The sequence below is a fragment of the Stylophora pistillata genome, chromosome 13 (genome assembly GCF_964205215.1).
Source record: "Stylophora pistillata chromosome 13, jaStyPist1.2, whole genome shotgun sequence".
NCBI classification, from domain to species: domain Eukaryota; kingdom Metazoa; phylum Cnidaria; class Anthozoa; order Scleractinia; family Pocilloporidae; genus Stylophora; species Stylophora pistillata.
In genome coordinates, this window is record NC_142531.1 from 3,570,321 (window position 1) to 3,597,500 (window position 27,180).

At 38.5% G+C, this 27,180-nt stretch overlaps 3 protein-coding genes and 1 long non-coding RNA gene across 4 annotated transcripts; 2 read left to right on the forward strand and 2 right to left on the reverse strand.

Moving 5' to 3' along the window:
* Positions 1-396: 396 nt before the first annotated feature.
* On the reverse strand, positions 397-5,790 carry LOC148717309 (uncharacterized). Its single transcript, XR_015994492.1, has 4 exons — positions 5,633-5,790; positions 2,670-4,933; positions 974-1,114; positions 397-580 (listed from the first exon to the last, which is right to left on the reverse strand). It is a non-coding gene; the product is annotated as an uncharacterized LOC148717309 (long non-coding RNA).
* LOC111339092 (acyl-coenzyme A thioesterase 13) lies at positions 2,824-4,703 on the forward strand. The gene is made up of 3 exons (XM_022945678.2): positions 2,824-2,965; positions 3,887-4,071; positions 4,159-4,703. The coding sequence occupies exons 1-3, from the start codon at positions 2,879-2,881 to the stop codon at positions 4,346-4,348; spliced, it is 462 nt and encodes a 153-aa protein (XP_022801413.1). The 5' UTR covers positions 2,824-2,878; the 3' UTR covers positions 4,349-4,703.
* Positions 5,791-6,096: 306 nt separating the features above from the next.
* On the forward strand, positions 6,097-9,138 carry LOC111339081 (acyl-coenzyme A thioesterase 13). The gene is made up of 3 exons (XM_022945664.2): positions 6,097-6,255; positions 6,954-7,138; positions 7,225-9,138. Exons 1-3 carry the CDS (start codon positions 6,130-6,132, stop codon positions 7,412-7,414), a joined length of 501 nt encoding a protein of 166 aa, XP_022801399.1. The 5' UTR covers positions 6,097-6,129; the 3' UTR covers positions 7,415-9,138.
* LOC111339080 (ATPase family AAA domain-containing protein 2) lies at positions 7,872-21,507 on the reverse strand. Its single transcript, XM_022945663.2, has 20 exons — positions 21,354-21,507; positions 21,055-21,209; positions 20,858-20,916; positions 20,492-20,739; positions 17,420-17,687; positions 17,049-17,183; positions 16,441-16,628; positions 16,213-16,354; positions 15,942-16,090; positions 15,545-15,793; positions 15,044-15,431; positions 13,845-14,287; positions 13,317-13,535; positions 12,763-12,862; positions 12,171-12,370; positions 11,482-11,727; positions 11,318-11,354; positions 10,018-10,725; positions 9,166-9,401; positions 7,872-8,688 (listed from the first exon to the last, which is right to left on the reverse strand). Exons 1-20 carry the CDS (start codon positions 21,441-21,443, stop codon positions 8,650-8,652), a joined length of 4,299 nt encoding a protein of 1,432 aa, XP_022801398.2. The 5' UTR covers positions 21,444-21,507; the 3' UTR covers positions 7,872-8,649.
* Positions 21,508-27,180: the final 5,673 nt, after the last annotated feature.

Consider the following 27,180-nt stretch of genomic DNA (forward strand, 5'->3'; position numbering starts at 1 on the left):
GTTAAACAAATTCTCCATGTTACTCCCTTTGGAAATGTATTGAGAATCTGCATATCAATCTTGGGGTCAAATGGGTTGTCCCAAATCCCAGGGAATGATCACAAATTCATTCTTGAAATGGAGAACACGATGGAACTCTTTCAGTAGATAAAAATCAATAAGTCAGGTGGAAAGGATGAATAGATTTGGCTGCAATTGCTTGGCATTGCTGCAATATTGCCTAGTTTATGGTGGTTTTTTCATTGAGAGAGAGTTTTCTGCCATGAGAAAATATCTTCTGACTGAAAGCTGGAATTCTTCCAAACCCTGTCTTGAATTGTCATTTCACCCTCCCTTGTATCCATGTATATTATTTCATTATCTCTGTCACTACAAAATAAAAAAAAGATTCATTGATTCCCAAACATAGTTTTTTTTTTTATTGTGTTCACTGCAGCACTACAAAAAAGAAGTATTTGTAAGTTGGAATCCACAATAATACCAAAATCCTATAAATTTTTTATTTCTTTTTATCGATCTCTAAGCATTAGTTCTTGTTGTCTTGAAACACAGAAGAATATGAACTTTTAAATTTCTGTACCTGGGGAAGAAAAAACAATGACTTAGTTTATCTCTGTAAGTTACCAATACTTTCAGGTGTACTATGCACGTATTAGAGGAAGTAGGATATATTTTAAGTTCAGTCACAAATTATAACCCACAAATATTGCCAAGGGTAGAAAACATCCGACTAGAAAGGATAGTTAGAGAGACAACAAGCTTGCTGAAGGATGGAAAAGATTCCCACGGACTGAAGGAGGAACTTGAACTATACAAGTTAAATTTGTCCAGACCGACCAACATGAGGTCTTGGCGGGATATTGAACCTCACTGGGCAATTGAGAAACAAAGTGCATTTTCCATGTGACCTCTCCGGGAGTGTCCCTGTGGCCAGTTCTGATGCTAACATTTGTCAAAAGATGCCCTAACTTACATGTTGTTCTCAAGCAAGTTGCTTATTCTTCCTTCCTCTTGGGATTGTTGACCGCAACAAAGTGATAAAGGACGACAAGAAGAAACAAGGAGACTCCTAGGATGTTTGCAAAGGCTGCGAGCTGGATGTCTGTGATCATGACTGCACACAAGGAGAGAAAATGCATTAGTAACTTTTTAATAGTCTAACACTGCAGTCAACACTTGAAAGGGGAGTGGGAGTGAATACAGAACACAGCAGCATTCAGGTCAACTTTAATGCTACGCTTTGAAGAAATATGAAAAAACAAGGGTCATTTACTCCGCAATTTTAACTGATTTATAAGGCAGATACTGCTGAGAAGTAGACGCTTAAGGATATCAAAATTTTCTTCTCGGCCACATCCTCATTGAATGACTGAAGTTGTTAGGGAAACCCTGTTAAATGTAACAAAATGGTAAATTTCCTTTATTTTTGACATATATATATATGTGTATATATATGTATATATATACAAAAAAAAACCTTATCGTCGTATTGGAGAGTGCTCTACAATCATGAAACTTTGTAAACAATTGTATAAGAAAATAAAAATTAAAACTTCGCACTACAAATCTGTTTCGAAAGGGTTAAAAAGTCCTCTCTCGTCAGGTGCATAAGATACTGGTTTGACTAACGATCCTTTTTAAGATGGTGGTTTAAGCATGCCTTAACAAGTATTTAGTTGAGTGCCGGCACGCACTCGCCAGTTCGTTCCTTTTGTTTAGGGTGCCCGCCCCTGTTCTGCATATGATGAAGAATTTTTCAGTTATGCAAAGATTGCATCTCTTTGTAGTATTTGAGTACGGCCTGGCGCGAGCCATTATTTTCCAGGTCATGGAAAGCTCCGTTTCAGCATCCTTTAGGGACCAGATATATTTGCTCAACTCTGTTGCGTTCCTTTTGTTCTCATGTCTAAATGAAGCTGTATGGTTTCTAAATCTTGTTTTAAATTGGTTCGCGTAAGGCCGAGGGAGGACTTGTTGTGGGCGTTGATTTTTCTTTCTAAATTTGGCATGCATGAATAGCTCACTTTCAAAGTGTTCCCACTAAAATTTTTCTCAACGGGTGCCCTGATAAAAAGGATTCTTTTACTATGCCTAAAAATTTTTTTCCCACGTTAGTAGCAACGTTCTAACTAAAAGGTGGGTTATAGCTACAAAGAGAAAACAATAATGGTGAAACAATAATGGTGTATACCATTTTTTATGACGTACACATCCCTTGAAATATCATCTTTAACACTTGAAATTTCAATGTCTTGGGTATAAGTTGAATTAATGCAATACTAAGCAGTGACTGTAGCTCTAAAATAGTTCTGAGAATAACTAGAGACTGAAAATGTGTCTAAAAAGGAAAAAATGGCAGTCAATTTGTGAGGAACAGAAACTTAAATCATGTAACATAAACAATTTAACAATCATTTTACACTGTAAAAAATATTCAAAGAAGTAGCAATCATCTACCGTAACGCAGACAAATACTGTTTACTTCGTTTATCAAAAATATCTTTTATATAGATAAATTACCCTAATCTAGTGTAGCCTTCCAAATTTCAACGAGCGACACTTAATACACGCGTACACGTAAGATCGATAATACTTACGCTAAATACACGCAGTATTTCTGCTTCTGTTCTACTTAACACATTTACAAATAAAAAGAAATGTTCACTTACTTCTTCTGAGGCTGGTAGATGGATCTAAAGCTTCCACACTGCTCTTTGTTCAAATTATCGAACCTTCCGATTCTAGACTTACACGAAAGAGACCGAGGCCAACGAATATGGACTGGGATAAAGGTATCAATCGCAGGGGCTTATGGGGGTTTAGTTTGTCGCTCAGATATTGATTACTATTAAATCATACCATTATCTTTGATTTCAAGATGTCGGCAAATGCGGCGAAAAGTATAATTCGTCAAATTTTGGCGAGTTATGGGTCAACTAAAGGCTTTGACAGGGTTGGCAGGAAGGTAGAAAAGGACTTTTCGCTGTAGGCAACGATTTTCGTATAACCCCATACTGGGGTCCATACTATTCTAAAACAAGACCGTAGGGGTGATCTAAATATAGCTTTGCTATTCCTTTCTTCAATTCAGCTTTGTCCTATCCATCAAACTGCATGCGTAATAAAGTATGGGTCTGTGCGAAAATCTTGCTTCATTTTCTTTTCCTAACGACTGTTCAGTCTCTACACTTATTTAAGCGCACTTGTTGCAGCCATTTTTTTTCTAGCATGACCTTGTACAATAAATTGTTAACAAATCAACGAAACTACTTACTCAAGGCCTGTTTTCTATGTTGTCATGTTACTATATAGTAAATCAAAATATAAGAGTTTTTTTAGGTGTGTAATCAGTATCCGCACTTAAACGCACTTGTTGTAACACACTGTTCAGTGTTTGTTGACCCCCTACCCCACATTTTTTTCTTGCATGACGTTTTTACTGCGATTTTCTTCAAATCATCAAACTACTTAGTCAGAGCCTATTTTCTATATTGTAATGTTACCATTTCGAAAAATCTAAGAGATTTATGCACATAAAAATATTTCTGCTAGAAATCATACAAGTTATGTCTATTTGGAGCCAGAGTGAGGTTGGGGGGGGGGGGGGGGTTAGGGGTAAGGCACCTGATGTGGATTTTTTTGCCACACAAAGACCCCTCTGTAAAGAGAAAATGTTTTGATACAGGCATTTTAATAATTCTTTCCTTGTTCTATATTCTTGTAACTTGCAGTACATCTCTCTGTCTAATTTATTACAGTAAAATGTGATCTTCCAAACAGTTTTGTGAGTGGGACACTTCCAAGACTCCTCACTTTCTTCACTTTGATGCAAGTGCTTTAAAAGTTTTTATATTACTCTAGTAAATTGCAGTTATCTCTTTGATAGATTGAGCTCCTGTCAATGTCAAAAGGAAAAGCTTCTTTCAAAATGAAAGTTGAAGAAAGTCATCAGAATCCAATGGGCAACCTCCATGGTGGAATGACAGCGACTTTGATTGACATGTTAACTACAATTGTGATAACTACATTGCCCCCACACAAGGTTGCTGCCAGTGTTGATTTGAGCATCAGGTACTAAATCTTAGCTTAGTTTGCTTGTTGACCCTTTTTGCACTTGTTCTGATGTCAAACAATGAAGACTTTTTTCATTCATCACAGCTACTTAAGGCCAGCTCCAGTTGGAGAAGATGTTATTATAAATACAGAAGTTATCAAGATGGGTCGTACACTGGCCTTCACTGCTGCTGAACTTTTAAACAAAGATGGCAAACTTGTGGCAAAAGCCAGACATACTCAATTCATTGGGGAAGGGCAGCCAACACCATTCACTGACATGCAGGAATCATAATTTTTAAGAAAATGTTGGAATTCTTCAAACAATATCAACCTAGCACTAGTTTTTTAGTTAAACCCTTCTCCATCCTGGAAATGCAATTGTCTTTGGGATCCCTTCCCTCCTGATATTTAAATAACTTTCCATAGGTAAATATATCTTCTGGATTTATTATGCAGAAATGATATATGAGCTACTTCTGTTTTGAAACAAGCATATATTTTTCCATGCCTGTCATGGGAGGAGCATTTTAGAAATTCAGTCTTATTATCTCTCCAATTCAAAAGATTGTAAAAAAAAAAATTGATTGAGAAAAGCCAAGCCTAAAAAAATGGGTGGAGTGAATAAATTTGATACTTTCCTTATAGTATTTGACCTTCTCTCAGTCCTTGTCCAGTACACAAGCTTACGAATGCTTAAATATGAGCAATGAAACATGTAAATTTTAATCTACACACTATATGTACAACCCTAATATTGATTACCATTCCACTGATGATGGTGGAAGTGCTGTCAAAGTTTATTTGGGATTGTAGATACCAAAATGTGTTTCATTTTAAAAGAGTAAAGATGGGATATTTAAGTGTTGGTGAACTTCATCTGAAAAAAAAAAAAGAAAAGGTTACAGAATAGCAGGGTGTAAGTATAGTAATCACTGAACAAATCAGCTGATGAACATGATGAATAAATGACCATAAGTAACAGAAAACGCAAAATCTCTGTGTTGGGAAATTTTCATTTTATCGATTAATATTTTCATGTTTATCTAACACTGATAATTTATTTGTTAAAGGTCATGATATGATCTCATTTTAACTCAGTCCACCATGCACTTCCTCTCCTTCTCCACTCTCTTTCCAAGAAAATTGAGATATGCAAATCACTTCATAGTTTGTTTCAAAGGTTTAGAAATGATTGCAATATAAATCGATTTCTGAAAAAAAAGACACACACATGTACAAAAACAAACCCTCAGCTTTAACAGACAATCTACATTCCAAGTTGTCAGGCATTGGCAGAAATAGTTATAATAATGCTTTGAAAAAAATTTTCATCTTTACATGGTGTTCAAAAGTTATCATAATTTTGCAGAAAGTAGTTAATCAAAATAAATTAATTTGTAATAATTAATAATCCAAATATCAATTAGAGTAAAACCTCTAACTGAAATTTCCAGCTTAGCCACTTGTTGAAGAGGGTTTTCCAGTTACTTACAATTTGTTAACTTGAACATACTTGGTCTTTCCCTTTCTGTAACACTCAACACACACACAGAGAAATAAAGAGATTGTAACTTACTTCCTCCCAAGTCCTGGCAGGGGCATGACGTTGTGTCCTTAAGCAAGACGCTTCACTCACATTGCTTCGTCTTCTCGAGTAAGACGTAAAGCCATAGGTCCCGTCTCCTGCAGGGTTAGGGGTAGGAGACGTAAATTTCCCATGCACGAGATTACTGTGTAGTGGATGTCCTCCCCAGGGTGGGATGGGTGGGAAGGTGAGATCGCTGCATGGACTGAAGCGGCTGCCAGAGGCGCCTGATAAAAATGCTGACGTCTGATCTCAACCTTACGATACTGTTAAGCGCGACTGAATATATCCACATAGAAGTCTGCGCTATTTAAGTGTAAAAATGTAAATGTAAGTCTTAACATAGTTAAGACTAAGGTCTTAACAATGCCCATCCTGATTCGAATCATCGAATGTTTTAATTCGAGAACCGAGATAGAGTAATGTGGACTGGGATAGAGGTATCGATCGCGGTGGCTTCTGGGGGTTTAGTTTGTTTGACACAAATTATGTACGCTTACATTTCGTACCATCTAGAAGATCGCAATATGTCGACGAATGTGGCCAGGAATGTAATTCGTCAAATTCTGGCGAGCTACCGGTCAACCAAAGGCTTTGACAGGGTGGGCAGGAAGGTAGAATGACTATTTTTCGTTGTAGGGAAGGATCAGTTCGCATAACCGTACTATTCTAAAACCAGGCCGTGTTCCCAAGGGTGATCTATACATAGTTTTTCTACTCTTCTCTTCAGTTTTCTCTCATCCAATAAACTGTCTGCATAATAAAGTATGGGCTGCTCAGAAATCTTGACCTTTTTTTCCCAGCGTCTGTTCAGTCTCTACACTTAAGCGCACATGTTGCAACACAGCGGCCTGAGTGTTCATTGACCTCTGGCCCACATGTCTCTACGTGACCTTTAACAATAATTTTTTTTTTTAATTTACAAAACAGGGCCTAATTTTTGTCGTAATGTTACCATTTCTAAAAATCTGAGTTTTACATTACAAATGCATTTCTCTAGGGACCATATATAGAAGTTGTGACTATTTGTAGCTGGAGGTGGGAGGGGTAAGGCACCTGATGTGGATTTTTCTGTCACCAAATTACCCTTTCGTAAAGTAGAAATGTTTTGATTAAGTTTGCCTCTTCTATACTCTTATGACTTGCAGTACATCTCTCTATCTGATTTATTATGGTAAAATGTTGTGATCTTCTAAACAGTTTTGTCAGTAAAGGGTGGGGCAATTTTGAAAGACCCCTCTCTTTCTTTACCTTGATGTAAGTGCTTTAAAAGTCTACATATTTTAGTAAACTGTAGTCATCACTTTGATAGATTGAGCTCCTGTCAATGTCAGAAGGTAAAGCTTCTTTCAAGATGAAAGTTGAAGAGAGTCATCAGAATCCAATGGGCAACCTCCATGGTGGAATGACAGCAACTTTGATTGACATGTTAACCACAGTGGTGACATTTACATTGCCCCCACACAAGCCTGGTGTCAGTGTTAATTTGAGCATAAGGTACCTAATCTTTGCTTAGTTTGCCTGTTGACCCCTTTTGCACATGTTCTGCTATCTCACAATGAAGCCTTTTCCATTCATTGCAGCTACTTAAGACCAGTTCCAGTTGGAGAAGATGTTACTATAAATGCAGAAGTTATCAAGATGGGTCGTACATTGGTCTTCACTACTGGTGAACTATTAAACAAAGATGGCAAACTTGTGGCAAAAGCCAGCCATACTAAATTCATTGGGGAAGGGCAACCCACACCATTCACTGACAAGCAAGAATCATAATTTCTGAAAAACATGTTGGAATTCTTCAAACAATGTCATCCTGATACTAGTATTTTAGCTAAACCTCTCTCTATCCTGGAAATTCAATTATCTTTTTTATCTTTTCACTCCTGACATTCAAATAACCCCTCTTGGATAGAGATATCTACTGGATATTGTGCATTAATGAGCTCCTTCAGTTTTGACGTTCTCTCAGTCCTGGTCAGGACTAGGTAAATTTTAATCCACGCACTACATTACAACCCTAATAATGATAACAATTCCACTGATGATATTGGATGTGCTGCCAAAGCTTATTTGGAAATGTAGATAACTTTGTTGTATTTTAAAGGAGTAAACGTGGGATATTTAACTATTGGTGGTTTCATCTGAAAAGATTTACAAAACAGTAGGGTTCGTAGTAATTATTGAAAAAATCAGTTGGTGAACCCCATGAATACCAGTAAACGACCATAAGTGACAGAAAACACCAAATCTCCACATTGGGAAATCTTTACTTTATTTTTTTTTTCATGCTTTTCTGTCATTGACAATTTAGTTATTAAAGGATGATGTGACCTCATTTCAGCTCAGTGCAACTTTTGCGAATGTAAAGAAAGATAACACAAAAATGTTACACTTTTATAGCATTAATTAAGTTCTCTTTTTCAAAAATATGTATTTAGCCAATTTGAAAAAGTCTGTCAATTACCCCTTCTCCATGAACTTCCCCTCTCTATTCTCACTTGCCCCAGGAAAATTGGCGATATGCAAATTACTCATTTGTTTCAAAGGCTTAAAAATGACTGCAATATAAATGTATTTCTGAGAAGAAAAAAAAGAGACATGTACAAAACCAACTGTAACCTTAAGCAGAAAATCTTTGTTCCATGTTGTCAGGCATTAGCAGAAATAGATATAATGATGCTTTGCAAAAACATTTTCATCTGTACAGAACTGATTCAAAAGTTATTCACATTTTCATAGAAAATAACAAATCAAAATAACTTAATTGGTAATAACTTAGTGACCCAACTATTAATTAGAGCAGAACCTCACTACCTGGAACTATTAGCTGAGCTACTTTTCTTGAAGAGGGTATTTTTGCTTACAATTTGCTAATTTGAACACTCTTGATTTGCACTGTTTTCTTATGTCTTCACAGTTCAAGCTAGTGAGGTTTTACTGTTGAGAGTAATGAGCCAATGTTACAAGCTAACTTTTGAGAAGCACTTTTGAAATGATCAAACAGTTCTTCAAGATTGGCCAAAGCCTTTAATCATCAGTTCCAAATCCTGAGAAAAAATTTTAGAATAACAGTCAACAGCTATTCACATATTCTACTGAAAAACTCATTTGAGAAGTTGTACAGGAATTAATGAGATAGATCATAACAAAATACCCACAATCTGTTTTGTATATATACATCATTGACCAAGCCTGAAGTCAAGATGGCTGGATATTGGTCAAGTTCCTTTTTTGTGTTCTTATGGACCAAGACAAAGTTGCAACTACTGATTAAGCAACAATAAAGGAAAAAAAAACAATCACCTAATTGCAAAGGACAACCCCTTTTTAAAGAGCTGCATACCAAGTTTTCTAGCCACTTAGAAAAGCTAGTGATGGGATTTTGATCAAGATTTGAGGCAGGCAGAGAACAAATCCCCGTAACTAGTAAAAATCTTATTTTACCATTGATGTCAATAAGCAGTTTCTTTACAATAAACTAGCTGCAATCATTTCAACCATTTTAATTCCAGGTTAACACCTACCTTCAGAAGCTGTCTCTTGTCATGCTTGTGTCTCTGCTTATAGATACAACACTGAAGAGAACTATGGTATCCTTCCAGCATCTCAAGAGAAGCCCCCTCAGTTGCCTGAACCAACAAATCCAGGAGAGTTGCCAGTTTCTCTTTTATGTCTTCACTGAGTACAGCGCTGCCCCTGGAAGCGTAATCAGCAGATTTGTTCTGCTCCTTTTCTAACGGATTATTGGAAGAGTCTTCACCTATATTTCAAAAGAAATACTCTTAAACTCAAACTATTTGGGAATCCTTACAGGCCTGAAAGCCCTATGATACCAAAGTTAACCCCTTTCCATACAAATGGTAGAAATTTACTCCACAGTGGGGCCTGCAGGCTTAAGTTAGGCATCTTGCACCAGGGAAAACCAGAATGAACTTAACCTACCCCAATGCTACACAAATCACCTCACTCAATTACCGGTAAGCATGAAGGTAAAATACACAAATAGGAGATATGAGATCTGATGTTCTTGGGCAAGAAGCCTTTCCATCAAAGTGCCTCTCTCTAACCAGGGGTATAAATGGGTACAGAAATTGGTGGTAAACTCGACAAAATACTAAGGAGTAAGGACAGTAACCTGTGTTGCACTTGCATCCCACAAACTACAAATAATTCAAGTTGCGGGTGAAACCACAATAACTCCTACACAAGAGGTCAATTGTCTCAAGAGCATACTCTACCATGACACTGTCTCAATCTTTTTTGCAATATTTTGCATTAGAGTGAAAGTCCATGTCTTAATACATTATTCTATTTTCCCCCTTTGCATTTGCACACTTGAAATTCTAGTCATACCTAAGCATATCCACCTCTCTCACCTGCAGGTTCCTTGTCACATTCACTTTCTGTTGCAATATCTTCTGAGCAAGCATCTGAGGTGACCTCATTTTGCAGACTGGAAAACCCTCCAAATAATTTATGATTTTCAAGAGATCTCTTAGTCGACACCAAACTGCTTTGAAAAATAGACCCTGAGTTCAACTGTCCACTTTTAATTTCTGCTGTGAGATTGTCAGATTCTAATAAAACCACATCCCCATCAATAGATGCCACCCCATTCTCCATTAATTCAACATCATCTTCTTCATCCTCCTCCTCATCGTCATCTTCTTCTTGATGGTTTGCTACATCACCTTCTTTCTCAGAGATAACCCCAGGATCCTGTTCACTTTCTTCATTGATTGATCCTTCTCCACAGTCTTCTGGCAAAGCTTCACCACTGACCTCTGCTTGTTCCCCATTCACCTCAACTTGATTCTCCTGAGTAACCTGATCAAGCTCTGAGTCTAACTTTCGCTTTACGTCTGGTTTCCTTCTACTTGGCCTTTTTCCCCAGTATATTGGAGCTTTCTTTCGTCTTGGCTTTTTCTTCTGCCTTGAACTATTGCTTTGTGACTGGGATTCAGGTATAAAGGTTATATCAGACACACCCAACACTGCTTTCTCTACTTGATCTTCATTTGCTGTTTGTTGTTTCAGTGGAGCAGTGAACACAAATGCAGGAGCAGCAGCAGTTGATTTGTCACCTTGGAAGATTAAAAACACCCTTTAAGGCTTCGCTCCTTACACATGGTCTTACACTTCTTCGCCACTGATCTTCCTACAACCCACTGTATCCATTAAATTTTAGTAACAAAGTCTCATCAGGACAAAAAAATTTCTTTACACCAAACTCCCTGCAACTGAAATTAATCCCTTCCTTTTTTGAAGAAGAAAAGAGGTATTTGCACAATTTAGCACCCTAAATAGTACTGATGTGTTCCTAATTATTGCATAGCTGTACTTAGTCAAGGGTAGCCATTCTTCAAGGAGAGGTAATCATCAGCAAACTAAACAATCTCTTGTACCAAATTCATCTTTATCACCAAAATAAAATAAAAGTGAATTCAAGAGCAAATTGTAGGTGCATGGTACGCAATGCAAGTCTTGGACAAAATTTTGACACAAGGTTATAATTATATGCTAGATTAAGGTGAGGTTGATTGCATTTGTAACACAGAAATAAATGCTGCTACAGCATCTCATAAAACTTATGACAACCCATAACTAAAGAAACAAAAAAGTGTTGCTATTGTCACCATTACCAAAAAACACTCGAAATCTCAACTCGATTCTTACCCCTTCTTTCCCTTGCAGCTATGATTTCTTCACAAGTCTGAAAAATTGAATAAATAAATACATTAGCACTTTCAATCTTCAGTGGCAATGATTGGTTCAAGACAATGTGTTGAGGTACACCTCCTACAGCCACTTTTAAGTCATTTTTAAACATCATTATTTACCTTCTCAAACTCTGGCTCTAGTTGTGATATGATTTCCGAGTGAGCCATATCACTTAGTTCACAAGCCCTATGTCTGATAAGCTTGTCCATTGGATCACGATCAGGGTTGTACTTGAGGGCATTGCTTGTGATCAAATCAATATCTGCCAAGTACTGTGCACAAGTACTATACTGATGACAATTGATTTTCTGTAGTATTGTTGTTAGATCCATTGGTTCAGTAATCACCTCAAGGTAATCAGGAACCTGAAAGGAGATCAAAACAAATGGAACAGGAATTTATTTTAAACAACAAAGCTGATCCATGGCAATTAATATTTGTGACATAGGTGGACTTTTGACAACTTAAAAGGGCTTTCAAAATGCCCAAAAATGGAGGTAATATTTTTGCCATAACTGTTAATCTATCTTACACTGTCTTCTGGCCTATATTATGAGTAAATGGCTTTTGTATCAATTATAGAACCATTAAGTTGATCCAACAACAGATTATCCAGTCTGAAATGATAAGAATTGAATGGCAGACCGAAAAGAGAATTACTACAACTGAGATCATAGTGAAAGAGTTAGGATCAACCATCAAATGTTTTGCCAGTTGCAAACAACACTAGCTCAGTAAGTAGACCACCTCTTCCATAAATTCAATTTAAAGAATCTGCCATGATTATCTTACACTGTACATACTGTACCTCAATCAAATCCACTGGTTTAGCAAACTCTTTGAACCTTCGATCTTGGAAAAGCTTTGAGGTAACATCTCTGAGGAATATGCGCAGTTCCCTCATGGTATTCTCCTCATCTTGGCGAGCCCTCTGAAGCTCAGCTTCCGACAACTGCGGTGGGGGTGGGGTAGGAGCAAATTGTAACACTTCCACTATTTTATCTTTTCCTGAAGTATAAGTGATACCACAAAGTTTTAGGCTGGGAGTAAGCAAATCAATGACATTTTCTCCACCACATTAGAGTGTCACTCTCTTTTTCTTGGCAGCCTTGACTTAAAATGTCACAATGACGAAACACACATAGAAATACACATTGAAGGGTCAGTTAAGGTTAAAGGAAAGTCATCAAGTTAAACTGGTGACCTTAACGTTCACCACTTGAAAATGATTTTCCAAACAACTAGGCTGTTACCATGAACAAGGCCAAAGTGGTGATAGATTTTCTGATGTAGCCAAAGTTCTTAAATGTCTTATCAAGAATATCTGTAGGGGTGCAAAACATAGAGCAACATTGCTTTATACAATCCTATTGTAAGCAGTGGTATAGAATTTTTCCAACCTGATTTCTTGCATTTGGGTTGCAGAACAGCCTCTTCAAGGAAGAGGCTATGAAAGAAAGCTCTTCTCTCATCTGAGGTCACATCAGCCACTTGGAATACCTTGAAAATTAGTCAGAGTAACCATTTCATAAGATTACAATTTCTTTATCATTATCATTTCTTTAAATCACAGTCAGTTAACAACTTATCACTTCATTATCAGTGGCTAGTGGCCCATGTTTACCAAGCCACAAAGTGGTGAAGCAAGTGTTCACCACTTGCCACCAACACTGAGGTAAATGTTTATTTAGTACATACTAACACAGTGAGATAAAATAGCACAAAAACATGATTTTAACTCATTTTATTCCTGCAGCAATCAGGAGTAAATCCTGCACATTGCTCACATGTAAATAGCAAAGAATATTCATAGCTTGAGTAGCCAATCAGAGTACGTCTTCAATGCTATCTTGCTTTAGTATTATAACCCATTCCTATTCTCCACTTGGTTTCACGAACTTTGTGTCTGACATATCTGAAACTGCAATGGTCACACCATTAATGCATTAAGCACCTGTCCTGTTTCTGCCAAAAACAGTTCTTTCATGATAGAGGGAAGGTAATTCCAATGGCGATCTGCAGTTACCAAAAACAACAAAGGGACAAGTGGAGGGAGATCCTGAAGCAGTGACAGCAATGTAGCATGCAGACTGTCTCCTGTGGCATTCCACAATGCATCAAAATGGGGTGAATACACTATACATGGTGTTGTACGACGCGCCTCACGAAACAGCTGAAACAGGAAGACATTATTTGATTCAGATGATTATGAGAAGCAGTGATGTAGCTGCTAAAGTAGTGAACTGCATTTAAAGAAGTGGGTGGAAGCAATTGGCTTTCATAGTGTCCCTCCCTAAACAGGAGTAAGAAATAAGTTCTAGCGAGTGGTGTGCGAAACCTGACAAATTGTTGAAAGAAACTCATTAAAGACAAGTACTGCATCCAGGAGAGTAAGCAATAATTGTATTCTTTTTAGGCTATGCTAACCTAATCAACTTTAGATTCCATTTTTCTTTAAAAGTTATTGCATTAAAGGCCAAACCTGAGAACAAGCTTCTTCAGGTGTTTTGGAAGCAACTCCATATAGTCCTGGTAAATCCAAACAGTGCACAGTCACGTGCTCCATTGCATGAAGTAGTGCAGGGGCAACATGTGTTGACTGGCCCATGCCTTGATTCCCACATATAAGGAGTCTCGGTCGGTAAGTTGACATTCCCTTATTTTGGCCATCTGTCCAGCTGAAGAAAGAAGAATGGCAGACCTCCATTGACTCAACATTGTTGGAGTTTTGCTGTACTCTTCGCAGATAGCGCTCACTTCTTGACGAACCAGGAAGAGATTCAAAGATTGGAGGTCCCAAGTCCTCATCTGAGCTTGCTTCCTCATCACTTAAGATAGCAACCATTCTGCTTCGCTGATCATTATGGCTGCTGTTGTTGCTACAACTGGAGTTACCCATCAGGCTACCAGGACTACTCTCTGTCACTATATCAAAGAATTCATAAAAAAACAACAAAAACCTATCTTCAACTCAAACTCACAGGTCAAGAGAATCTAAGAAAAAAGTCAACATTCATGCTACCTATACTGAAAGCCATTTTTATTCCTTTCAGAGCACTTTTGAACACTGGTAGAGAGACCATCTTCTTCAAAATTTCAGAATTTTCAACATTACAAACATTTCATCAGAATTTTTACACTCTGCATCCCACCTCAAGATGAAATTCCCCAACTTTTCCTTGACCCCTAAAATATTTGCACCCATGACTATTTCTTGACTTCTTTCCATGTTTTGGTGATACTGAACCTTATTTTATTTGAATAAAGGCTGATAGTTTCTAAAGAAACTGGTTGGGGCTGCGTCGGTGGGGGTAACGAAATAATTTGGACATATCAACAAAGTTGAAATGGTAAATTGGCCACTGTAACGATTAAAAAAGCTGACGTTTCGAGCGTTAGCCCTTCGTAGGAGCGAAGGGCTGACGCTCGAAACGTCAGCTTTTGTAATCGTTACGGTGGCCAATTTACCATTTCAACTTTTTTGATAAATCCAAATTATTTCATTACCCCCACCCACGCAGCCCCAAACAGTTTCTTTAGAAACTATCAGCCTTTATTCATTTGTATTTTGATTGCTGCAACCCCTAACTTTTGTCAATCCACAGCTCTTATTTTATTTTTCCTATGTCTGGAAGATGGTGCCAATAACATGCTTCTAAAGTAAGCACATGTGCACTGTACCTGTTTTAATATGAGCAGGGGGAAATATTTTTTGAAGGATCTCCAATGCTTGGGTCAAAGTCTTTTTTAGAAGTGGCCCCATAAGGGGGGAGAGAGCCCTGGCTGGAGAAACCACAGAGCGCTGAGAGGCAGGAATGATGGTTGTCATTGCTTTTTGGAAATCTTTAGCAGTCACTTCGATGGAGTTCACATCTAATAGAAGTTTTCTTGTACTGCTGTAGATTTGTGGATAGCGTCTCCTCAAGGCAAAAAGTGCAGCCTCTGTACAAAGAGCTTTGATATCAGCACCACAGTATCCAACGCAGTGATCTGCCACCTCACTTACAAAGGATGGCAAGAGCTTAGGTTCCCAGTCACGCGTATGGATAGTCAAGATACTTCTTCGAGCCTGTAGAAGAAGCATCAGTAACTTTGTCTAAAATAGGTAAAAGTAATTGTAAAGTCTTTAATATCATCAAGAAAATTATAATTGTTAGACAAAATTTTAAAAAAATAGCCTACATTTTTATCAGGAAGAGCAAACTGAAATTCCCTGTCAAAACGGCCAGGACGCCGCAGAGCAGGATCAATAGCATCAATTCTGTTGGTTGCACCAATGACCACAATTTCACCTCTGCTGTCCAATCCATCCATCAGGGCTAACAAAGTTGACACAATAGAACTATGAATTTGGTCTTGACGACTTGAGCGGACTGGTGCCAAACCATCAATCTCATCAAAAAATATGATCGCTGGTCTCATACTAAATGCCTGTATGAAAATCAGTGTAAAATATAGTTTATGGGAGTGAATCATAAAAGAGACAGAAGACAAAACCAAGCAACAACAAAAAAATTTAACGTGGGTAGATGAGAAAGAATACAACCAACTTGAGAGTTGTAACATGACAATAAATTACCTGATCAAACAACAGCCTCAACTGTCTTTCAGATTCACCAACCCATTTACTAAGACAGTCTGCACCCTTCCTCATAAAAAATGCAACCTTTTTGTCACCTTGACTACACTCATTAGCAAGGGCTCGTGCAACAAGTGTCTTTCCAGTCCCTGAAATAAATCAAGGTTACCAGACAAGTATAGAGTTAAGACCTTGAATATTCACTTTTGTCTCAAATTTAATCAGATAGAAACTCGTGGACCTATTAAATGGAAAATGAACTCATTCAGACCTGGTGGTCCATGAAATAGGACACCTCTTGGAGGAGCAATCTTAAACTTCTCAAAAACTTCAGGGTACATCAAAGGAAACAAAACCATTTCTTTAAGAGCCCTTATCTGCTTGCTAAGACCACCAACTGCATCAAACATGACCTTTGTTGTAAAAAGGAAATAAATCAACAACAAAGTTATTGATAAGGACCCTCAAAATCTTGCCAAATAATCATTTAAATACAAACCCTGCGGTCAATGTTCATAGGATCCACATCAGCTAAACTAGATCCAATTCTTGCTCTCTCTTTGAAAATTCCTGAAGCTGCATCATCCATGGTGAAGTTCATTGGAAGACAGCGACCCCTGGCTTTCGCCATGCTCTTGGCTCTTCTGCGTTCAAACTTTCTTTCGTCTTTCTCATTGTCTGAGTCATCTAGAGAAAAAACAGAAAATGCTTTAGGATATGCATTCATGGAATGAGACAGGAAGATAAAATAATATCCCTTCAACTGATAATTTGAAAGTTCCCAAGTCTACTCCCTGGCTTTAATATATCTGACCCAATTAATATATCTAAAAATTGTAAATAAAAAAAATATATATATCAACTTAAATTACAAGTACTCAGTTGGTTCAAAGATCACATTTTCTAGGATGCTTATAAATTTCAGAAAGCACCTCAACAATAAGGGAGGAATTAATTTGGGGAGTCAGCTCCACATCCCACCAATTTAGCAGTCTGTTAGAAGTTAGAGCTACAGATATAACCACTTTTAAAGTCACCAAATACATCCCCAATGCCAAAAGAGGACTGTGTCACTCATCTAGAGAAGAGTTAGGATAACCAACGTACCAGAGGATGAAGTGGAGGAGCTCACATGATGAGCTTTCCTTTTGGGTCTGCGGACTCTTCTGACTGGAGATGCATACTGTGACGATTTTTTCCCTCTCTTTCTTGGCTCTACATTCATATGAAATCTTCTCTTGCCTGAAAACAGAAACAGTTGCAGGATTGACTACCAATTACAAAGCAGAGGGCTTGTGTTTCACAGAATACCAGGGTGGAGTTGTGCTAAATGATATATAGGTGCCATTGTGCACCCTGGTTCTCTTTCTCCATTACTAATAGCAGAACAAGTTACGGTGTGCATATAGCTTTTAATCAAGTCACCACAATACAGCCTTATCCACAAGCATAGTTACATAATATAGACTTGTAAGTACCTTTTTCGTTGGACTTCAAAGGAGGTGCAATGTATCGGTTTGGAATCATTCGTCTCTTTCTTAGTTCATAACCTTTAATATCTTTCTCCTCCTCCTCTTCATCATCATCATCCTCATCATCATCTTCATCATCGTCATCATTGTCACTTTCCTCCTGCTGATCACCATCTTCATGTCGTCTCTTTCGACTTGATCTTTTTTCTGGTGTTGGAGTCTGATCATGTTTTCTCTTTATAAGGTCATACATGCTGGGTGCTTCAACAACATCCTGAATTGGAAAAGGTGTACATAAACCATAAATTGTGTGCTTGAATTCCTGAAAATCATGATCCATTTTAAACATTTTGGCTTGCCCATGAATGAACTTATTCCATGATGTGAAAAGGCACAATCCAAAAAACAATTAAAACAGTGACATCAGGAATCTGGATATAAAATAGAAGACTGACTAAAGAAAAGGGACTACCAATTTTAGCTCTCTGCAGTTGCTTTTTTTTTTTATCCTTTTTTTTATACAATGCATGAATCATTCAGCAAAATCTTTCAACCAAATTCCTAAACCTTTATATGAACAAGTCCTCCTTATTTTCCTTGAACAGATACCAATACAGCGGCAACAAGGTAACAGAAACAACTCCCTCAGTTTTTTTTTATCAAATTCATACTTTGTCACTAACAGGATCATATACAAAAATACTTTTATTAATGCAAAACAATTCCAATAATAAATATTGACAGCAGTTGTCATCTAAACTTCAAAACAACCTTGCATAAATGCCTCTTAAAGGTCGGCACACACGAGGGGACTAGTCCCTGTGACTAGTCCGTGCAACTAGTCCCGGCGACAAGTCTTTGAAGGGTTTACACGAGGAGACCGGTAGCAGGGACTAGTCCCTTAAGGCGTTCACACGAGGGCACTCAATTGCACAAGAACATAGGAAAATTAAGAGGCAAAAGATGTTTCTTAGTCTGGGGCGTTACACGAAAACAATTAAAATTTGGTAATTTTTGATTGTAGCACTATTAAACATCAACGCAAACGGGCTACACGTATTCAGTCGGATTATTCATGCTTTTACGTGTTCAGTTTTTGTTTTTTTTATTTTATTTTTAACACAGTCAAATAGGGTAAAAATTCTATCAAAACAGCTCCAAGACATCTGTATATGTTTACAAAACTAGAAATAGTTTTTTATTCTTCAGTTGTAGAAATCTAGAAGTCAGGGAAAATTTATCATTAGAAACTGCAATGTTTACAAAAAACGGAAGTCACCCATCATACTGACATCATATTGGTTTATTTACCGTTTAGTCGCAGGGACTGGTCGCACAAACAGTTCACACGAAGGGACAAACATTTGTTTCATGCGACAAGTCCCTGCGACTGGTCGCAGGGACCAAATTTTGGTCCCTGCGACCACAGAAATGTGTAGTTCACACGAAGGGACTAGTCACGTGAAACTGGTCGCAGGGACTAGTCGCAGGGACCAAATTTTGGTCCCTGCAACCACAGAAATGTGTAGTTCACACGAAGGGACTAGTCACGTGAAACTGGTCGCAGGGACTAGTCCCCTCGTGTATGCCAACCTTAAATGTCCTTCAAAGCCAATGTTTGGAAATTAAAAATTATGTTAATTTGAAGACAAATACAAACACCAAGCAAAAAATCTGCAAAATTATACAGATTTCTTACTATTTCTTTCCTTAACAAAGCTTGAAGTTGAGGGGCAAACATATCTAAATAGAATTTTGTTATATAGAGACCTGTACTAGGGTGGGGAGATGACAAAACACGGAGCCCTACTTCATGGAGTACCCTATGGAGTACCTGACTGGAGTACCCCTAAAACTCATGTATTGGTCAAATAAAATACTTTATGAACATGGTGAATCATTTAGATGTACATATCCTGATATATTTTGAGCTTGTCAGCTCTCCGATTGTCGCAGTTCGATGTAGTACACCAATTGACCGCCATCTTGAAATTAACATTAAACTGCTGACCACTTCCAACGGAAAGCTTTAATGTAGCTAGCATCCATGAACGTTATCGTTAACAGGCCAACTTCTATCTATTTTCATGTGATCTTCAAGAGGCCAAAAGGACGGATATCCTTCATTCCGCAACCGGTTTTCCGTCTTTTAAAATACCTGTTTGTGTGGTGTCTGTAAGAGGTGTAGTGCTCCATTTAATAACACAAGGCCTCATGGGTTTCTTAATTGTGCGAAGCCATGAGGATACAAGCTTACATTTGTAGGTTGAGACTTAAAAAAGGTAATCCATATCTTTAAACTGAGCTTCTCCTCACCCATCTATTTGTAGCGTAATAAAATTGAGGTATGTAAACAAACCAAAAAAAAAAAACAGTGACAGGTCGGCAAATAAATCCAACTGGGGCCGTTGATTTGGGAAATGTAGTAAGCTTAAATATTTTACCTCGTGCAGAACTCGAAACAGTGGGTTTTGTTCATCACATGGAGTTTTTTGTCTTCCCATCAAAGGACTCATTACACAGCGGTAAAACCAAAATGGAGGAACCCTTAAGACTGAGAGCCCTAGTCACCTGTCCCCCCAAAAACTAGATTGCATCGGACTGTGACATTTGGAGAGCCGGTAAGCTCAAAATATTTAGGATATGTACATCTAAACGATTTACCATGTTTATAAAATATTTTATTTGACCAATACATGACTTTTAGGGGTACCCCATTAAGGTACTCTATAGGGTACTCCATGGAGTAGGGCTCTGTGTTTTGTCATCTCCCACTGGGGTGTGCTACATTTTACCATACCTGCTCTGAGAAAATAAAGATTGGAATTTTGGGTAAACAGAGTTCTCCCCAGATCTTTATTCTATATTTGCAACAAGTGAATAATTTGAAGAATTTTACCCTCTGCAATCAGGGTTTGACAAAGTTATTGCAGTTCTAGTAACAAAAGAGATTCTATTCAAAGCAAAAAAATAGCAGGGGACTCCCTGAAAGGTGAAAAATTAGCATATCTGTGACTGGCGCCAATGGGTAGAAAATGGCGCCAATTTCAAAAAAACAAAGCAATATTAATATTTTACCTCGTCACCCTCGGTTTGAGATTCGCTCTCTTCGTCATGCAGAAGTCTGTTTCTTTCAATTTCCTTCTTGGGGGATTTCGAATTTCCAAATGCAGTCATGTAACGGTGATCTGTTAGCATAGTAACATTTAAGTTTTCATAAACCTTTCGCGGTTTGCGATCGCTTCGCCGTGTCTTGTACAAGATAGTTTCTGTAGTTTTCTTCCTATCCTTCCGTGGCAAAGATTTCGAAGATCTCTCTCCCTTACCTATGTTGCAAAAGATTAAAACTAAATTTTCTCAAATGAAACAAATCAATCTTCAACACAGAAAGGTAACTTAAGCAACCGGAAACTTAAAAATCTACAAATCTTCTCACATGCCTACCTCGCTTTAGCGAATTCCTGGTTTCAACGTGAACAGAAGATCCATTTAGGAGCTCGAGACTGAATTGAAAGAAAAATTAGTTGAAATTTTCCTTTTTCTTAGAAGTTAGATTGCCATCAACCTCCCTGGCGCTTCATTACTTTAAGCACTGGGAACAGATTCCAATACAGACAGAAGTTTCATAAATTTGAACTTACCTTTCACTTCGACAAGTCGAACGTGTCAATGGAACAGTGCAAGCCGGTAGTTTGGGATACTTATCAGTACCATCATGGCCCCTTCTACTTCGTAAACGACGTCTCCCAGATGGAAAAGGTGTTGAATCTAGTCCACTTTCATCGCTAGAAGGAACCTTTCGAAGTTAAGAGGCAAGGTCAACCGATTAGTTTCCTGATTTCAGGGTCTGTATGTGTGCAGAGCCCCTGACTGCAAACTAATCGCGGTCTATATAACTTTTTAACCAACAAACGCAGATTATACAGCTTTTAGAACTTACTTTCTCTTCAATATTTCCTATATTTTTCCCTCTCCCATTTCCAGACCGCAAAGTGCGGATAATAAGCGAATTTGTCCTTGTTTTCACCATGATAATTTCCTTCGCTGATCGGCCATTTTCAGGACTGCGATTTTATAGACTAAAGGCAATATCCCGGATATGCAGACCAAAAGCTCTGTATGTACCTGCCTTTGGGTTTCCGGGTATTCCCGCGGGATCGATAACGTCGCTACTACATGTACAATGCTTTCTATTCCTTGAATTTCTGCTCTTCATTTCGTTTTGTTTGCTTCATTTGTTTTTATTTATCTCATTTCCAATAACACAAAGACAGCAAATAGGAAATCTTTCATGTACCACCTAAGGAAATTGTAATTTTTGGGGTCCTGTCTAACTTCTGAGTCACCCGTTATAACTTGACCAAGAAACGCGGTTAAGACTGGTGTCGATTTAACGTGATCATTATTTCGTTTTCTCTCCAACCGAAGACTAGACCATAAGAGCGACTTTTTTTCAAGACCGCCTGAGAGGTGGCACATCGACCGAAAACTATCCTCATATTTCAGTCAGAGACACCTCGTGGTGAATGTAGAAGTGTGGTAACGTTTTTTTTTCAGACTTGCTTCTTTATCCTAGAAAATTCACGAAAACTGAAACGAGCGTCGGTAGCCGTAAAATGGCGGAAATCAGTGCCCCGATTAGAGGCAAATGAACATTGCTCATGAAAAGCGCACAAGAAAGCAAGTCCGTATCAATTTAACAGATTTGTATAGGAAGGATAGAGGTATGGTTTAAGTCTAGAACGGGACCATTTCATTCAATTTGGAGCTCATGGAACACTTGAAAATCACCAATATTAGGCGGGTTCATACTAGGCATTTCAAGTGCACTGGAGGAGCATTTCAAGTGCACTTGAGACGAACTTGTGTGTGAACGGGTTCAAACCGTTTCGCTTCAAACCGTTTCGCTTGACTGATCGTAGTTAGTCGTCTAGGAAACCAGAAAAGATCGAAGCCCCGAAGTGCACTCTCAAGTGTGGTCGATACCTTTCTTGAGAGTGCACTTATCCAATCAACGGGTTTAACGCTAATTAATGACTTGTCAATCATTTGTAGATGGGAATGTTTCCCGAAACGCGCTCGATTACTGCGAAAAGCTGAAAACTGACCACTTTAATATCAAGGTGGTTCACTTTGCGGCAGTATCACGGCGTTTTTCAGGCAAATGGTAAATCAAATGGTAAATCTGGATGATCTCCTGGACATCAGTTTAATGTAGGTTCTGCCTTTTTCATCCTTTACCGAAGACGAGAGGGCTTTTCTTGGATCATTGGAATCTTTCAGTACCCGTGAACAGCAAAGCAATGAAATTATTTTCCTTTTTAATTTTATTTACAGACACAACGTAGATTCTAGGCTTAGTGCGTCCGGTATTAGAAACGAAATGCAATTTACTCCTTCTGTTTACTCCTTTGAGCCTATTCAAAGCAGGAGTTTGTCAAGTTCACCGTCATTACAGGGCCATCACGTTGAGTTCCAGCCCTCTTCGACAACGAAAACGTAAAGTTTCTTGTAGCGGAGAAAATGCGTGGAGAAGGCTTACATGAATAAAACTAGCTCGTCTTACCAACCGATTGAACCAGATAAACATTAACGTCAAAGTATTCTTCAACCTCCGTGGTCGCATAGCGATCAGTCTGGCATTAAAACCAAGAACTGCAGAAATTTCCGCGAAATATGATTCCACAACTTAGACAAGTTTCCGCGAAAACTGCATTAAAGTCACACCTGCATGTGAACGTGCGAACGTTGTTTCTACAGAAAAAACTGAAGTGCACTTCAAGTACGTTCCAAGTGCAATTGGACTCAAGTCCGCTTGAAGTGCACTTAAGTGCACCTGAGGGTCTAGTGTGAACCCACCTATTTCAAAATCCAAATATCGCATTTCGTAGCAAATTTTCAATTATCATTTTCCCCATGGGGTATAACTCAGAATCGGTTCAAGTTAGGCTCGTGATAAATGGAAATAGTGTTGTTTTCGAGGATATAAAAATTAGTTTGGGGATTTTCATTTCCGCACGGAAAAACCAGGCTGAACTTTGTGAAAATCGCAACATCGGCATACTAGTGTAGCTGAAACACACTCAAGCATTTGTCATGCAACGCTGAAATTTAATATTTCAATCTTGTTCCCATCTTGTAATTCTACGGTCATGAACATCCGTGAATAAGGTTTTTCACAAACTTGTCAATGTGATGATTTTTCTTATCATTAAGTCATCGCTGTGAGACTTGCTAACTTCGCAGCAGAGATTGAGTGTTATAACATAACTAAAGCAAAGCGCGCACTCTGATTGGTTAATTCAGCATCTACTATTTGCCCATGGGTGCATGCTGCTGACGTGAGCAAATGCTAAGACTATTTTTCCACGCGCGCTTGTTTTTTCTGATCACCTAAGATTTGTTAAATAAAAGGGAACTCTTGTTCCAATGTATCAATGTTATGTTATAAAACAAATGGTGAACGCCATAGCGTGTACTATTGTGTTATGGATGCACTTGGGGAGTTTGCTAAATACTCAAGAAGCTAGAGTCGCACTCGGCTATCGCCTCGTGCGACTCTTACGCTTCTTTCGTGCTTAGCAACCTCCCTAATGCATCCATAACTCAATAGTACGCGCTATGGCGTTCACCAATTGTTAAATATCTCATAATTAGAAGAGCCAATAAGCAAAACACAAAACAACAAAAAGCTATAGCAGAGCAAAGGAAAGAGAGGAAAAAATTATGGAAAAAAAAAGAAGATTAGGGAAAGGATGAAAATCCGACAGAGTAAAGACGAAACAGAGGCAAAGTACAAAATGATTGAAATGGAGAAGAATACCAAGGTGAACTAGAACTGAGGATAAATGTATAATGAACAGTGTGCTATTTGAAATCACTAATACAAACAAAGAATCTTAATGCAGTAAATGGCTTGAAGAATCTTAGCTGAATTAAGAGAGTTCTTCCCAAATTGAGAGTTTTACGTATGATGCACGATCCTCGCAGTAGATAGCGCTATTTAAGCAATAGCGAAATTCAGACCTGAAAATTTATCACTTTCACGGGTTATCATTTATCACTTTCACGGGTTCATTACGAATCAACTTAACGGCCTGCTCTCAGTTGGCTTGTTAGCTCAATTGGTTAGAGCGCTGCACTAGTATCGCAGAGGTCAGTGGTTCGAGTCCCGTACAGGCCTGATTTTTTTCAGGTCTGAATTTCGCTATTGCTTAAATAGCGCTATCTACTGCGAGGATCGTGCATCATACGTATCAAATACCGCAGTTCAAAATATATGATTTTCATATATTTATTCTATCTCATATCTTGAGAGTTTTAGTTACAAAACTCACGGAAATGGAATTCAATCTTTTTAGTCATTGGTTAGGCTGGAAACTGTTCGCAAACTGAAACAACTGTGTCGAGAAAAAGGTTATGCTTTGATACTTCAGCTAACGTTACTTCAGCTAATGTCGTGGTGTAATGTCATTTCTGAACACCTATAGGCTCTCAGCAATACCAACGTTGAGGCGATAATATATTTAATTTCAGATCGAGTGCCAATTCTTAACACAGCCTCCAGAAATCCGACCAGATCGCCTGTTCGGGCATCATTGTTCTTTAGGCGTTGGATAAAGGAAAGGGTCACAAAGCTGCGTTGTAGTCTAGAAGGGTTATCCAGCCATACTAAAGGAATAACGCGCTAGGCTGATCGCAGAATTAGGAATTTTTTTTAAGAACAGTTTTCTAGGTAACCCTTTTTTCAGGTTTTCTTTTCTAAGAATTATTATTTGAAGGAAGTTTTCCAAAATGTTGCAGAGCGCCGGTCTAGTCAAACTGCCAAAATGGCACGGCACGTTGTTCAAGATTTTTTTTTAATTTGTGGCTTCCTTGCAGAGACTTCATGAGGTGGTCTCTTTTATCACGGAGGTTGTGCTAAGGAAGACAAACAGGCAGTTGCCACAAAGAATAACTTATTACACGACTCGGGCAGTCAGAGGGCCAATAACTAAAATCAACCAATCAAAATGCTCTATTGCCGGTCAATATTCTCTCATTATTACACGACTCGGGCAGTCAGAGGGCCAATAACTAAAATCAACCAATCAAACTGCTCTTTTGCCGGTCAATATTCTCTCAGTATTGGACCGGGCACTGTCCCGAATGGTCCCGAATGATACCGCACTTGTGTCCCTTTGAACTTTAGTCGTATAATAAATCTCTTATTAAACAAGCTTGCTCGGCACCGTACTGGAAGAATATCGGCCCTCGGTCTTTTTTGTACGGACCGAGCTGCGCTCGGTCCGTACTGTCAAGACCTCGGGCCGATATTCTCCCAGTACGGCCCTCGCGCTTGGTTAATAAGATATATTTCTTACTAACTTAGCGTGAGGGCCGTACAGAGGATTAATGGCCCGAAATCGTGGCAGTACAGAACGAGCGCAGCGAGGTCCGTACAGAAACGACCGAGGGCCAATATTCCCCAATACAGCTCGAGCAAGTGATGTTACTAAGTATTTTATTATACGACACTCGGGAAAACACTTTTATTAATGTTTAATTTTCCGGCTTTCACGAACAAAAGTACACGGCTTATGATCCCTTCCTTGGAAACGGTCCCTAGGGCAAAATCCCGACCAAGTAAGAACTACTCAGAACGCTCGGATTTACCACAAGACTGTCCTGCCATATTGTAATATTATAAGTTGTTATAACCTTCAAGCTCGAGGTATTTTCATCAACATTTTCTTTTCTCATTGAGTTTTTTTGTTTGAAAATACAACTCCTTGCAACCTTTTTACCTCGTGATTGCGTTGTTCTGCTCGAAATTCATTGTAGAGAAAGAGTCACCAATGATCACAAGTTTGCCTTTTTTTATGCAGGTGTGGTTATAACTCAATCGAATTATTTTTGCCTAGCGTACTAATTGACATTCTTCAGTTTTAGGTTTTGACGGTAAAAAAATGTTGAATCGGTGTCAGTGACATTGTACACCGATTAATTCGCCGCTTCACATTTGGGGCAACCCACGGGCTTTTGACTGTTGTCCTTTGAACCTAACTAAGGTGTGGAAGGGAATTTGAACCGGAAGGGTCAAGTCTTTCCAGTGGACTAATGGTGGTTTATCTTTTAATATGGAGGCACCTAAAGCGAATGGCTCAGAAGATAGGGTCAATCAGGTCTAGGTTTTTAAGCTTGAATAGTCAAATCAATCGCTGGTCAACAAAAAGAAAGTCACGGTCGCTGATCTTGCCTTTTACAACAGATGTGACAATGAAATGAGGGCATCCGTGGGAAGATGTCTTTCACGGCTAACGGTTGAAATTTTGGCCATTTTATACGGCTAACGCTAAATTTTTTACGGTTAACTTTATTTACGTCTGACGGTTAAAATTTGTCAATTTTTACGCCTAACGGCTAATTGTTTTTCCGTTCTACGGCTAACGGTTAACTCCATTGAGACCCACTAAAATCTGGCACTTGGGCAGGGCATTTGAACATGGTTTTGGCCCAGGGGGGTGGGAACCAATCTTCAAAAGTTAAAATTCCTGAGGAGAGGTGATGTTGAGGTTTCAGTTGATCAACGCATCATATTTTCTTCTAGCATAACAACTTTAGCATTCCTCCGTCTAACGATGCCATATGTTTGATAATCACCGAAAAAAAAAAAAACCCTATCACAGTGTATTCATTCACTCACGATTGAGTCCAATTATTTAGTTCCTATTAACCGAGCGGGAGGTCTGTATGGGAGAATTCTCCGACGCAGACCGACCTAGCTC

Coding starts and splice junctions, on each gene's coding strand:
- LOC111339081 (XM_022945664.2), top strand. CDS start 6,130: ATGTACGCTTACATTTCGTACCATCTAGAAGATCGCAATATGTCGACG. Junction 6,256..6,953: donor TTGACAGGGTGGGCAGGAAG/GTAGAATGACTA, acceptor TCACTTTGATAG/ATTGAGCTCCTGTCAATGTC. Junction 7,139..7,224: donor AGTGTTAATTTGAGCATAAG/GTACCTAATCTT, acceptor CATTCATTGCAG/CTACTTAAGACCAGTTCCAG.
- LOC111339092 (XM_022945678.2), top strand. CDS start 2,879: ATGTCGGCAAATGCGGCGAAAAGTATAATTCGTCAAATTTTGGCGAGT. Junction 2,966..3,886: donor TTGACAGGGTTGGCAGGAAG/GTAGAAAAGGAC, acceptor TCTCTTTGATAG/ATTGAGCTCCTGTCAATGTC. Junction 4,072..4,158: donor AGTGTTGATTTGAGCATCAG/GTACTAAATCTT, acceptor CATTCATCACAG/CTACTTAAGGCCAGCTCCAG.
- LOC111339080 (XM_022945663.2), bottom strand. CDS start 21,443: ATGGTGAAAACAAGGACAAATTCGCTTATTATCCGCACTTTGCGGTCT. Junction 20,740..20,857: donor CAGGAATTCGCTAAAGCGAG/GTAGGCATGTGA, acceptor TTTGCAACATAG/GTAAGGGAGAGAGATCTTCG. Junction 11,355..11,481: donor TAGAGCCAGAGTTTGAGAAG/GTAAATAATGAT, acceptor TCAATTTTTCAG/ACTTGTGAAGAAATCATAGC.